Source organism: Staurois parvus, unplaced genomic scaffold, assembly GCF_062004578.1.
Source record: "Staurois parvus isolate SC_StPar_1 unplaced genomic scaffold, SC_StPar_1.0 ptg000956l, whole genome shotgun sequence".
Lineage (NCBI taxonomy): Eukaryota > Metazoa > Chordata > Amphibia > Anura > Ranidae > Staurois > Staurois parvus.
In genome coordinates this window covers 517,448-532,500 of record NW_028318752.1, presented here as the reverse complement: position 1 = coordinate 532,500, position 15,053 = coordinate 517,448, and the positions used below count along the sequence as shown (strand labels likewise).

Genomic DNA, 15,053 nt, shown 5'->3' with positions numbered 1-15,053 from the left:
GGGCACTATTCCTCCCGCTGACAATGATGGCGTACTGTTCTTCCACTGAAACCAAGGATAGGGCTATTCCTCCCACTGACACCAATAATGAGGCACTGTTCCTCCAGGGACACTAATGATGGGGCACTTTTCCTCCCTCTGACACCAACAATGCGGTACTATTCTCCCACTGATAACATTTATTGGGCTCTATTCTACCACTGACACCAAGGATGGGGCACTATTCCTCCCACTGACAACGATGGGGTACTATTCTCCCACTGACATCAAGGATAGGGCTATTCCTCCCACTGACACCAATTTTGAGGCACTGTTCCTCCCACTGACACCAATAATGAGGCACTGTTCCTTCAGGGACACTAATGACAGGGCACTTTTCCTACCTCTGACACCAATGATGGGGCACCTTTCCCCCCACAGACACTAATGATGGGGCACTGTTCCTCCTTTGAATACCAACAATGATGGGGCACTGTTTGCTCCCACTGACCACAGTCCAACCCCCCTAAAGCCTGCAGGGCAATAAGCTGCCCTTTTGTTTGGAAATTTTGGAGACCTCTGGCCTATAGCATCAGAAGACCGGGTTCCTCTCCTGCCAGCTAAGAGAAAGAAAATGAGAACACGAGGTCAGCGAAAATATTGTCAGTGATATGTCTTTATTTTGGCTCCACCATACAGCTTGATGGTCAACTTGGAGCACACAGCAGAAAGGCTCTGGGATAAGGTGGACCAGGAGGTTGGTGATTTTGGACCCAATGTGCAGCATGCTTTTGTCATCAGTTTGAGGAGGTTTACAATTATTCAAAATTAGTTTCAGGTCTATCTGACCTGCAGTTGACCTGCATCAAGCTGCTTTCCCATAGACTTGTATGGGGAAAGAAGAGGCTCTCATGCCGACCAAATGTCATCGACACTGGCCCTAAGTCTTGCCATCAACAAGCTGGACGTGAGGAACATTTTGACTCCCATACGCCATTGACAATTATCATGCATGTGATGTTTTGGGTTTAGAATTTTAACAAATTTACCTTAATCTTCATCCACAAGTCTAACCTTTGACCCCCAACTAAAGAGAACCTTCAACCAAACTCCTAAACCTCGGCCTAACACCCAATCCTAACCCCTCAATCTAAATGAACCCATACCGCCTGACCATAGACCTCAATCAAACCCTTCATTTCAATTCCGAACCAATCAGAGGTCAGCAACCTTTTCCACATCCAGGGGGTCTGTTTATATAGGCTTTCACACAAGATGCCCACAGATTTCTTCTGGTTTTTGTATTTGGGTTCAATCCATGAAGAAAGTTGCGTTAAACCCGTTATAAATAGACCCCTTAATGTCAATCAGCATTGGTCAACCAGTCTACTGGCAAACAACAGGGTGCTGTAGACCTAAGATCAGCCCAAAATCCTGCACCTTCAGGCCTAAGATCTCTCCCAGTTCCTGGACCTTCACACTTTGAGTCACTTCCAGTTCCTTCACCATCAGGGGTCAGCAACCTTTTCCACATCAAGGGGGTCTGTTTATATAGGCTTTCACACAAGATGCCCACAGATTTCTTCTGTTTTTGTATTTGGGTTCAATCCATGACGAAAGTTGCGTTAAACCCGTTATAAATAGACCCCTTAATGTCAATCAGCATTGGTCAACCAGTCTACTGGCAAACAACAGGGCGGTGTAGATCTAAGATCAGCCCCAAATCCTGCACCTTCAGGCCTAAGATCTCTCCCAGTTCCTGGACCTTCACACTTTGAGTCACTTCCAATTTCTTCAACAGCAGAATCTCAGGATTTATATTACATTTATACCTGCAGCAAATGGTGGTTCCAGTAGGATGAGGAAGAGGGTAGGTGGTTGGCTGTAGGCATGCTTATGATGGTGGTTTGAGGAGAACCATCAATGTAAGGAGCATTTTTCTTATTGACCACCAATGTAAGGAGAATTCTTCCCATTGACCACCAACATAAGGAACATTCTTCCCATTGACCACCAATGTAAGGAGCTTTTTTCCCACTGATCACCATTGTAAGGAGCATTCTTCTAATTCTTCATTCTTCAATAGTGTTCCATCATTGGTGTCAGTGGGAGGAATAGTGCCCCATCATTGGTGTCAGTGAGAGGAATAGTGCCCCATCATTGGTGTCAGTGGGAGGAATAGTGCCCCATCATTGGTGTCAGTGGGATGAATAGTGCCCCATCATTGGTATCAGTGAGAGGAATAGTGCCCCATCATTGGTGTCAGTGGGATGAATAGTGCCTCATCATTGGTATCAGTGAGGAATAGTGCCCCATCATTGGTGTCAGTGGGATGAATAGTGCCTCATCATTGGTATCAGTGAGAGAAATAGTGCCCCATCATTGGTGTCAGTGGGAGAAATAGTGCCCCATCATTGGTATCAGTGGGAGGAATAGTTCCCAATCATTTGTGCCAGTGGGAGGAATAGTGTCCCATCATTGGTGTCAGTGGGAGGAATAGTGTCCCATCATTGGTATCAGTGGGATGAATAGAGTCCCATCATTGGTATCAGTGGGATGAATAGTGCCCCATCACTGGTGTCAGTGGGAGGAATAATGCCCCATCATTGGTATCAGTGGGAGGAATAGTTTTTCATCATTGGTGTCAGTGGGAGGAATAGTGCCCTATCATTGGTGTCAGTGGGGGGAATAGTGCCCCATCATTGGTGTCAGCGGGAAGAATAGTGCCCCATCATTGGTGTCAATGGGAGGAATAGTGGCCCATCAATGGTTTTAGTGGGAGGAATAGTGCCCTGTCATTGGTGTCAGTGGAAGGAATAGTGCCCTATCATTGGTATCAGTGGGAGGAATAGTACCCCATCATTGGTATTAGTGGGAGGAATAGTGCCCCATCATTGGTGTCAGTGGGAGGAATAGTGCCACATCATTGATGTCAGTGGGAGGAATAGTGCCCCATCATTGGTATCAGTGGGAGGAATAGTGCCCCATCATTGGTGTCAGTGGGAGGAATAGTGTCCCATCATTGGTGTAAAGTAAATGATGATAATCGTACCCAGCAGGTCTTTTCTAGTGATGTGGTCACACACCATACGGGCCTCGTTGAGGATCTGGAGGACGTGGCCTGAATCATAACACTGGCTTTGTAGCATATTATTTGCCACCTCATTGAGAGCCACGGCTGCCACATCCAGCCTCTGAGCCTCCATGTAAGAGTCCGCGGCTTCCTGGAAGCATTGGGCAGCCCTGGTCAGGTCCTTCATCCCCAGGTAGCAGTACCCCATCTTCATGTGGGCGTCCCCCTCATTCCCCCGCTGCGAGGGCTTGTACAGGATGATGGCTTTCCTAAAATATTCCAGAGCTTTGGGCAAGTCCAGCATGGCTTCGTAGGCCGTGCCGAGGTTAAAGTAGAGATCCCCCGTGGGCTCCTCTTCTCCATCCTTTGGCTGGGACTTAAGAAGGAACTCCAGTCCTTTTTCTGGTTTGCCGCTTTCCACGTACACGGCCCCCAGGTTGAAGGCGCAGGCCCTCTGAACCGTCTTCATCTTGGTGCCCAGAGACAGAAGGAAAGCCCTCTTGAAGCAGGTCATGGCCACCTGGAGGTCTCCAGAGGTCAGGGCCTTGTGCCCAGATTTGGTCAAGTCCTCGATTTCTGCCTGAGAGCTCAGTGGGTCCTCCTCGTTATTCCCATCTGTCCCTTCTGAAGTATTCGTATCGTCTTTCAATTTCTTCTTTTTCTTTTTAACCGTACGAGGCTCTGGTGGCCCAGAATCCTCTGGGCTTGACTGTTGCTCTGTCTGCAGGTCTCCAGAAGCCATCGCTGAGGGTTCGAAAGAGACACTCTGGGGAGAGAGAGAGATTGAAACAAATAACATCGGAGATCGAACATCATCACACAGCTATGGTCACCTTCCTCCGTAAGTTAGTCCAAACTAGGGGCGGACTGACCATTTGGAAACTCGGGCACTGCCTGAGGGCCCGGGGTCAGTAGGGGGCCCCATGAGATGCCCCTGGTACCTTTTTCATAGGCTTTTTTGAGTTTGGGCAAGGACACAGGGGCCCCATGATCCCCTATTGCACGGGAGCCCCATGAGTTGTCAGTCCGCCCCTGGTCCAAACATCTAACCAAACCCCCCAAATCCCACACCCTCACTGACCCATTTCTTGTAGGGCTTTATCTCTTCTCCCCCCTCTCCAAGCTTTTTGCTGAAGTCAGTTTTTAACTCGTGTCAAAAACCATCCATATTCTAAGGGGACAAAAACACGCTTGTGTATTGACTTTACCAAGTCTCTGAAAATGTCCTGTACAGCAGAGCTCAGTCTGGAAGAGGGAGAAGCCATACAAGGTGCTAATCAGCCATGCTGCAGTGCTCCCCATACGGAAGAGAAATATATTTCTAATATATTTAGAAAAAAAAATATACATGCGACATATATTTACAATATATTGGTCTACAGGAATATATTTTAACACGTATTCCAAAAATGTGAATTAAAATATATTTTGCAAAGGCATCTATTTAAAAATCTGTGCGAAGCTTCATAAATTATATCAGTGACTAGCTTTCCTGCGCTTTTAGCTCACGGTGACCCTGCATTGCAGCGCACATAAAGCGCGATGATCGATCGGACCCCTAACGCAACGCACTGGCATTATGAGCTTCATAGATTATATCGGTAACTAGTTTTCCTGCGCTTTTATCACCCGCATTGAAGCGCACATAAAGCACGATGGCGCGATTGGACCCTTACACAATGCACTGATGTGAATAGCTTCTTAGATGATATCGCTAGCTAGTTTCCTTGTGCTTTTAGCACGCATATTGAAGCGCACATAAAACGCGATGGCGCAATCAGACCCGTGACGCAACGTGCTGATGTGGACAGCTGCACAGATTATCATGGTAACGAGTTTTCCTGCGCTTTTAGCGCGCACATTGAAGCACACATAAAGCACGATGGCGCAATTGGACCCTAACGCAATGCACTGATGTGAACAGCTTCTTAGATGATATCGCTAGCTAGTTTTCCTGCACTTTTATCATGCATATTGAAATGCACATAAAGCACGGTGGCGCAATCGGATCCCAAACGCAACGCGCTGATGGCAACAGCTTCATAGAGTAGAATGGTAACTAGTTTTCCTGTGCTTTCAGCACAGAACCCTGCATTGTAGCGCACCTAAAGTGCGATGGCGCGTTTGGACCCTTACGCAACACGCTGATGTAAACAGCTTCATAGATTATAATGGTAACTAGTTTTCCTGTGTTTTTATTGCGCACATTGAAGTGCACATAAAGCGTGATGGCGCGATTGGACCCTAACGCAACGCGCTGATGTGAACAGCTTCTTAGATGATATCGCTAGCTAGTTTTCCTGCGCTTTTAGCACGCACATTGAAGTGCACATAAATCACTGTGGCACGATCGGACCCCTGACGCAATGTGCTGATGTGAACAGCTTCACAGATTATAATGGTAACTAGTTTTCCTGCACTTTTATCACCTGCACTGTAGCGCACCTAAAACGCGATGGCGCGATCAGAACCTTACGCAACGCACTGATGTGAGCAGCTTCTTAGATGATATCGCTAGCTAGTTTTCCTGTGCTTTTAGCACGCACATTGAAGCGCACATAAAGCGCAGTGGCGCAATCGGACCCCTAATGCAATGCACTGATGTGAACAGCTTCATAGATTATAATGGTAACTAGTTTTCCTGCGCTTTTATCACCTGCACGTAGCGCACCTAAAACGCGATGGCGCAATCGGACCCTTACGCAACGCGCTGATGTGAACAGCTTTTTAGATGGTATCGCTAGCTAGTTTTCCTGCGCTTTTAGAATGCACATTGAAGGGCACATAAAACACGATGGAGAGACCGGACCCCTAACGCAACGCGCTGATGTGAACAGCTTCATAGATTATAATAACAGTATCTAGTTTTCTTGCGCTTTTAGCACGCGGTGACCCTGCATTGTAGTGCACATAAAGCGCAATGGCATGATCAGACCCTCACGCAAAGCGCTGATGTGACCAGCTTCATAGATTATCATGGTAACTAGTTTTCCTATCACACACATTGAAGAGCACCTAAAACGCGATGGCGCGATCGGACCCCTTACGCAACGCACTGATGTGAACAGCTTCTTAGATGATATCGCTAGCTAGTTTTCCTGTGCTTTTAGCACGCACATTGAAGCGCACAAAAGGCGCGATGGTGCAATCGGACCCTAACGCAACGGGCTGATGTGAAGAGCCTCATAGATTAGAACAGTAACTAGTTTTCTTGTGCTTTTAGCATGTGGTGACCCTGCATTGTAGCGCACATAAAGCGCAATGGCGTGATCAGACCCTAACGCAACGCGCTGATGTGACCAGCTTCATAGATTATCATGGTAACTAGTTTTCCTGTACTTTTATCACCCGCTTTGAAGCGCACATAAAATGTGATAGCGCGATCGGACCCCTAACGCAACGTGCTGGTGTGAACAGCTTCTTAGATGATATCGCTAGCTAGTTTCCTTGTGCTTTTAGCACGCATAAAAGTGCACATAAAACGCGATGGCACAATTGGACCCTAACGCAACACCCTGATGTGGACAGCTTCATAGATTATGATGGTAATTAGTTTTCATGTACTTTTCGTACGCAAAGGCGCGATCAGACTGTTACGCAACGCGCTGATGTGAACAGCTTCATAGATTATATCGGTAACTAGTTTTCCTGCGCTTTTATCACCCGCATTGAAGCGCACATAAAGCACGGTGGCGCGATCGGATCCCTAACGCAACGCGCTGATGGGAACAGCTTCATAGAGTAGAATGGTAACTAGTTTTCCACAGAACCCTGCACTGTAGCGCACCTAAAGTGCGATGGCGCGTTTGGACCCTTACGCAACACGCTGATGTAAACAGCTTCATAGATTATAATGGTAACTAGTTTTCCTGTGTTTTTATCGCGCACATTGAAGTGCACATAAAGCGCGATGGCGCGATTGGACCCTAACGCAACGCGCTGATGTGAACAGCTTCTTAGATGATATCGCTAGCTAGTTTTCCTGCGCTTTTATCACACGCATTGAAGCGCACATAAAGCGCGGTGGCGTGATTGGACCCTATCGCAATGCACTGATGTGAACAGCTTCATAGATTATCATGGTAACTAGTTTTCCTGTACTTTTATCACCCGCTTTGAAGCACATAAAGCGCTGTGGCAAAATCGGACCCTAACGCAACGCACTGATGGGAACAGCTTCATAGATTATAATGGTAACTAGTATTCATGCACTTTTAGTACGCAGTGGCGCGATCGGACCCTTACGCAACGCACTGATGGGAACAGCTTTTTAGTTGATATCGCTAGCTAGGTTTCCTGTGCTTTTAGCGTGCACATTGAAGCGCACATAAAGCACGGTGGTGCAATTGGACCCTAACGCAACACGGTGATGTGAACAGCTTCACAGATTATAATGGTAACTAGTTTTTCTGCGCTTTTATCACCTGCACTGTAGCGCACATAAAGCGCGATGGCGCGATCGGACCCTTACGCAACGCGCTGATGTGAACAGCTTCTTAGATGATTTCGCTAGCTAGTTTTCCTGTGCTTTTAGCACGCATATTGAAGTGCACATAAAGCGCGGTGGCGCGATTGGACCCCTGACGCAACACACTGATGTGAACAGCTTCACAGATTATAATGGTAACTAGTTTTCCTGCGCTTTTATCACCTGCACTGTAGCGCACCTAAAACGCGATGGCGCGATCGGACCCTTACGCAATGCACTGATGTGAACAGCTTCTTAGATGATATCGCTAGCTAGTTTTCCAGTGCTTTTAGCACGCTCATTAAAGCGCACATAAAACGCGATGGCGCGATCGGATCACTAACGCAACGCGCTGATGTGAATAGCTTCACAGATTATAATAACAGTAACTAGTTTTCTTGCGCTTTTAGCACGCGGTGACCCTGCATTGTAGCGCACATAAAGCGCGATGGCACGATCGGACCCTTATGCATTGTAGCGCACATGAAACGCGCCCCTAAATGTTCTCCGGTGCAGTAATATTTCCATGGCCCCCGGGGACGGGATAAGTATTACCTCTCCCAGGGGGATGCCGTTGGGAGTGTTGCGGATGGCAGACCCCCGCGTTGTTACATTGTATCGGTGGGGTGCGGACAGGAGGACCTACCTTTGGGAAATCCTACGTTCCCGGCCGGGATCTCATTGTGTCCCACGTTGCTGTGTGTTTGTCAGTCTCCTCGCCTCCATGGCCGAGTCCTATTGAGTTTCCTGGGGGCAGATCATCTTGCTTTGTCTACGTCTGCTATGGTAACTGTAATCAACAATGCAGCTCTCCTCCTCCCATTCATGATGGGAATACCCGCACCCCCGCCACGGCCCAGCTACCCGCATCCAATTAAAGGATCAGCCCGCCGAAAAAATCCCCCCAAAAAATGATATTTCTGATAGATGCACCGGAATTAAAAAGAGTATCTGAAACCCAAGAACAAAAATGTCACCTATTGCAATTGCAGTTGTTTCTTTTGTTTTTTCGGGCTAATACCATTTTCAGTGAGTACAGAAGATTACCTGTTGATCCTGCCAGAAATCCAGAGCCGTTGTGACTTCCGGTGAATGGAACAGAAATAGCAAACCTTATCTTCCTTCCAAGCTACAGTAAATGACTTATCCCCCCCCCCAGTACCGGGACAAGGTCATCCAGAGCCCAGGGGGAGCTTGCCAAATTGCCCCCCCCCCCCCAATATGTAGGAGCATTATGTGTCAGCAAAAATCCCCCCCGAAAAAATAGGATAAGAAAAAAATGAGCACTAGTCTGCATGCTTACCCCCCCAAGCATAAGTCCCGCCTCTTCCCAGTACAAATCCACCCCCCTGCTGAAATCCCCCTTCCAAGCACAGCCCCCCAAAAAGAAAAAAAAAACTTGAGTACTAGTCGGCATGCTTACCCCCAAGCATAAGTTCCCCTCCTCCCAGTACAAATTCACCCCCCCCTGCTGAAATCCCCCTTCCAAGCACAGCCCCCCCAAAAAGAAAAACAACTTGAGTACTAGCCTGCATGCTTACCCCCCAAGCATGAGTTCCCCCTCCTCCCAGTAGAAATCCATCCCCCCTGCTGAAATCCCCCTCCCAGCACAATCCCCCCCAGCACCTTCACCAGCTCAAATTCTCTCTCTCCCTATGTGCCCCTTTCACAAATCGCCCCCCCCCAAAAAAAAAAAAGAATTGAGCACTAGTCTGCATGCTTACCCCCCAAGCATAAGTTCCCCCTCCTCCCAGTAAAAATTCACCCCCCTGCTGAAATCCCCCTCCCAGAACAACCCCCCCCCCCAAAGAAAAGAAAAAAAAACTTAAGTACTAATCTGCATGCTTATCCCCCAAGCATAAGTTCCCCCTCCTCCCAGTACAAATTCACCCCCCCCTGCTGAAATCTCCCTCCCAGCACAACCCCCCCCCCCCCAAAGAAAAGAAAAAACAAACTTGAGTACTAGTCTGCATGCTTACCCCCCAAACATAAGTTCCCCCTCCTCCAAGTACAAATTCACCCCCCCTGCTGAAATCCCCTTCCCAGCACAACCCCCCCCCCAAAGAAAAGAAAAACAAATTGAGTACTAGCCTGCATGCTTACCCCTCCAAGCATAAGTTCCCCCTCCTCCCAGTACAAATCCACCCCCCTGCTGAAATCCCCCTCCCAAGCACAGCCCCCCCCCCAAAAAAAGAAAACAAACTCGGGTACTAGCCTGCATGCTTACCCCCCAAGCATAAGTTCCCCCTCCTCCCAGTACAAATTCACCCCCCTGCTGAAATCCCCCTCCCAGCACAATTTCCCCCCCCCCCAGCACCTTCACCAGCTCAAATTCTCTCTCTCCCTATTTGCCCCTTTCACAAATCGCCCCCCCCCAAAAAAAATTGAGCACTAGTCTGCATGATTATGCCCTAAGCATAAGTCCCCCCTGCCTCCAGTACAAATGTACCCCCCCGCTACCTCCCCGCCCCCCAAAAAAAGAAATGGACCCCTCTGCTGAAATCCCCCTCCCAGCACAAATCCCCCCCCCAAAAAAAATAAATAAAATGTAAAACATTTTTAAAAATCGAGAACTTGACTGCATGCTTACCCCCGAAGAATAAGTTCCCCCTCCTCCCAGTATAAATCCACCCCTTGCTGAAATCCCCCTACCCGGACAAATCTTTGCCGCCCCCCCTCACCTCCCCCAGCTCAAATTCTCTCTCTCCCCATGTGCCCCTTTCACAAATCCCCCCCCCCCAAAAAAAAAATTGAGCACTAATCTGCATGATTACGCCCTAAGCATAAGTTTTCCCTGCCTCCAGTACAAATCCACCCCCCCCCGCTACCCCCCCCCCCCACCCCTGAAAAAAGAAATCGACCCCTTTGCTGAAATCCCCTCCCAGAATAAATCCCCCCCAAAAAATGTAGAACATTTTTAAAAATTGAGCACCAGTCTGCATGCTTACCCCCTAAGAATAAGTTCCCCCTCCTCCCAGTATAAATCCACCCCCTTGCTGAAAACCCCCTAGCCGGACAAATCTTTGCCGCCCACCCTCACCTCCCCCAGCTCAAATTCTCTCTCTTCCCATGTGCCCCTTTCACAAATCCCCCCCCCCAAAAAAATCAAGCACTACTCTTCATGATTACGCCCTAAGCATACGTCCTCCCTGCCTCCAGTACAAATCCACCCCCCCCCCCCCCCCCCGCTAACCCCCCTGCCCCGAAAAAAAAAATATAAAAAATGAGCATTAGTCTGCATACTTACCACCTAAATTCCCCCTCCTCCCAGGACAAATCGGCCCCTCTGCTGAAATCCCCCTCCCAGCACAAATCCCTCCCCCCCCGAAAAAAAGATTGTAAAACATTTTTAAATATCAAGCACTAGTCTGCATACTTACCCCCAAAGAATTGCTGAACCCCCTTGCTGAAATCCCCCCTACCTGGACAAATCTTTGCTGCCCCTCACCTCCCCCAGCTCTAATTCTCTCTCTCTCCCTAAGTGCCCCTTTCACAAATCCCCCCCCCCAACAATAAATCGAGCACTAGTCTGCATGATTACGCCCTAAGCATAAGTTCTCCCTGCCTCCAGTACAAATCCCCCCCCCCCTGCTACCCCCAATTTTTTTTTCTCTTTAAATGAGCACTAGTCTGCATACAGTACCAGGTTGTGGCCCAGCAGGAGGAAGGCTGTGGCCTAATACCAGGTTGTGGCCTGGCAGGAGGAAAGCTGTGGCCTAATACCAGGTTGTGGCCTGGCAGGAGGAAAGCTGTGGCCTAATACCAGGTTGTGGCCTGGCAGGAGGAAAGCTGTGGCCTAATACCAGGTTGTGGCCTGGCAGGAGGAAGGCTGTGGCCCTAAACCAGGCTGTGGCTTGGCAGAAGGAAGGTTGTGGTCCAGTACCAGGCTGTAGCCCAGCAGGAGGAAAGCTGTGGCCCTAAACCAAGCTGTGGCTTGGCAGAAGGAAGGCTGTGGCCCTATACCAGGTTGTGTCCCAGTAGGAGGAAGGCAGCGGCCCTAAACCAGGCTGTGGTTTGGCAGAAGGAAGGTTGTGGTCCAGTACCGGGCTGTAGCCCAGCAGGAGGAAGGCTGTGGCCCTATACCAGGTTGTGGGCTGGCAGGAGGAAGGCAGTGGACCTAAACCAGGCTGTGGCCCAGTATGAGGAAGGCAGTGGCCCTAAACCAGGCTGTGGCTTGGCAGAAGGAAGGCTGTGGTCCAGTACCAGGCTGTGTCCCAGTAGGAGGAAGGCAGTGGCCCTAAACCAGGCTGTGGCTTGGCAGAAGGAAGGCTGTGGTCCAGTATCAGGCTGTGGCCCAGCAGGAGGAACGCTGTGGCCCTAAACCAGGCTGTGGCTTGGCAGAAGGAAGGCTGTGGCCCTATACCAGGCTGTGTCCCAGTAGGAGGAAGACTGTGGCCCTAAACCAGGCTGTGGCTTGGCAGAAGGAAGGTTGTGGTCCATTATCAGGCTGTGGCCCAGCAGGAGGAAAGCTGTGGCCCTATACCAGGCTGTGGCTTGGCAGAAGGAAGGCTGTGGCCCTAAACCAGGCTGTGGCTTGGCAGAAAGAAGGCTGTGGCCCTAAACCAGGCTGTGGCTTGGCAGAAGGAAGGCTGTGGCCCTAAACCAGGCTGTGGCTTGGCAGAAGGAAGGCTGTGGTCCAGTACCAGGCTGTAGCCCAGCAGGAGGAAGGCTGTGGCCCTAAACCAGGTTGTGGCCCAGCAGGAGGAAGGTAGTGGCCCTAAACCAGGCAGTGGCTTGGCAGGAGGAAGGTTGTGGTCCTATACCAGGTTGTGGCCCAGCAGGAGGAAGGTTGTGGCCCTATACCAAGTTGTAGCCCAGCAGGAGGAAGGTAGTGGCCCTAAACCAGGCAGTGGCTTGGCAGAAGGAAGGTTGTGGTCCTATACCAGGTTGTGGCCCAGCAGGAGGAAGGTTATGGACCTGTACCTGACCATGGCCTGCTGATTGCAAACCACTGCCCTAGACCAGGTCCAGCAATACACCCCTGCAGCAGACAGCTTAGTGAGAGTCAATTATTTTTAACAAAAAAAAACTAAAGCCAGTAAAAAGTAAAGAATTAAATTGTGTTGTGACATTTACAGAAATAAACACCTCACACCTAATTACATCCACAGATGTCTGCAGTTTCGCTGTAAAATAAATTAAAACAAAGAATAAAATAACTTTTATTTTGTAAATTATAATATTTAATTTAATATGTATTGTTAATTGTTTTATTATTATTATTATTATTATTATTATTACTATCATCATTATCATAAACTCTAAAATGTTCTTATATATTTTATTTAATGTTCTAATATTTTATCTTCTTGGAAACACCAGACCACACACTCAGAAATGACCAGAAACCATCCAAATGGGACGTGCAAAAATTAATTAGAAACATTTTCAATCTCCGTGCCAAGCTGACCGTGCACAATATAATTGTTACATTGTATATGAAGACGTGTTTTCGATAATCCTGGATTCTCTGTCTCTAAAAAATTCCCCGTCTTCTCCCACCACCGCGATGACATTTTCTGCATGGAGAAAGATATTGTGAACATATGGAAAAAATATTTGAAAAGAATCCAAATAATTAAAGTCAAGTTTATAAACAATGTAACTTAGTGTCTCTTCCTAATGCCTAGCATGGGAACAAAACAGATCAAATCATTTTTTAAAAAAAATAAAAGATTATACTTGTAATGTGTGGTTTTTGTTGCATGGGGGCAATTGTGTATTTTTACACTTTGTGTTCTGTGGGGCACTTTGTATAGCTATGTATTTTGCATTGCATTGTGCAGTAGGTGTATTTTTATAGTTTGTGTTTCTTGCTGTGTGTGTCAATGTGTATATCTCTGTACTATGAGTTGTAATAGGACAGTTTGTGTGTTTTTGTACGTTGTGTGGTATGGGGCAGGTTATTTTGTGTGATCTGTGTACTTTTATACTTTGTGTTGTATTGTGTGATCTGTGTATTCCTGTACTTTGTGTTGTTTGTATATTTTTTACTTTGTGTTGTATTGTATGATCTGTGTATTCCTGTACTTTGTGTTGTTTGTATATTTTTTACTTTGTGTTGATTGTAAGATCTGTGTATTCCTGTACTTTGTGTTGTATATTTTATACTTTGTGTTGGATTGTATGATCTGTGTATTCCTGTACTTTGTGTTGTTTGTATATTTTATACTTTGTGTTGTATTGTATGATCTGTGTATTCCTGTACTTTGTGTTGTATATTTTATACGTTGTGTTGTATTGTATGATCTACGTATTCCTGTACTTTGTGTTGTATATTTTATACTTTGTGTTGTATTGTGTGATCTGTGTATTCCTGTACTTTGTGTTGATTGTGTGATCTGTGTATTCCTGTACTTTGTGTTGGATTCTGTGATCTGTGTATTCCTGTACTTTGTGTTGTTTATTTTATACTTTGTGTTGGATTGTGTGATCTGTGTATTCCTGTATTTGGTGTTGTTTACTTTATACTTCGTGTTGATTGTGTGATCTGTGTATTCCTGTACTTTGTGTTGTTTATTTTATACTTTGTGTTGACTGTGTGATCTGTGTATTCCTGTACTTTGTGTTGTGTATTTTATACTTTGTGTTGGATTGTATGATCTGTGTATTCCTGTACTTTGTGTTGTTTGTATATTTTATACTTTGTGTTGATTGTATGATCTGTGTATTCCTGTACTTTGTGTTGTTTATTTTATACTTTGTGTTGGATTGTGTGATCTGTGTATTCCTGTATTTGGTGTTGTTTACTTTATACTTCGTGTTGATTGTGTGATCTGTGTATTCCTGTACTTTGTGTTGTATATTTTATACGTTGTGTTGTATTGTGTGATCTGTGTATTCCTGTACTTTGTGTTGTATATTTTATACGTTGTGTTGTATTGTGTGATCTGTGTATTCCTGTACTTTGTGTTGTATATTTTATACTTTGTGTTGTATTGTGTGATCTGTGTATTCCTGTACTTTGTGTTGATTGTGTGATCTGTGTATTCCTGTACTTTGTGTTGTTTATTTTATACTTTGTGTTGGATTGTGTGATCTGTGTATTCCTGTATTTGGTGTTGTTTACTTTATACTTCGTGTTGATTGTGTGATCTGTGTATTCCTGTACTTTGTGTTGTGTATTTTATACTTTGTGTTGGATTGTGTGATCTGTGTATTCCTATACTTTGTGTTGTATATTTTATACTTTGTGTTGATTGTGTGATCTGTGTATTCCTGTACTTTGTGTTATTTTATACTTTGTGTTGGATTCTGTGATCTGTGTATTCCTGTACTTTGTGTTGTGTATGGGGCAGGTTGTGTACTTTGTTGTGTATAGGGCAGGTTGTGTACTTTGTGTGGTATGGGGCAGGTTGTGTACTTTGTTGTGTATGGGGCAGGTTGTGTACTTTGTGTCTCACACTCCATTAGCAGAGAATGTTCGACTCCTCCTGGAGCTCTCAGGCTGCAGACAGGGCAGAGTGTCTGGAAGGGAGGGGGAGGATTCTGGGGTGGGGGAGGGGATCACACAGTGGCAGTTACTCCGGAAGA

At 46.6% G+C, this 15,053-nt stretch overlaps 1 protein-coding gene across 2 annotated transcripts in view; it reads right to left on the bottom strand.

The window, feature by feature from the left end:
- The window catches only part of TTC24 (tetratricopeptide repeat domain 24), a 40,569-nt gene extending 32,255 nt beyond the window's left edge, over nucleotides 1-8,314 (bottom strand). For both annotated transcript variants that reach the window (XM_089657013.1, XM_089657014.1), the window contains exons 1-2: nucleotides 8,167-8,314; nucleotides 3,032-3,818 (exon numbers count right to left, since the gene is read on the bottom strand). In XM_089657013.1, coding sequence (XP_089513139.1) covers nucleotides 3,032-3,794 — 763 coding nt within the window. In that variant the 5' untranslated portion in view covers nucleotides 3,795-3,818; nucleotides 8,167-8,314. The remainder of the gene's footprint in view (nucleotides 1-3,031; nucleotides 3,819-8,166) is intronic.
- Between the last annotated feature and the right edge of the window lie 6,739 nt (nucleotides 8,315-15,053).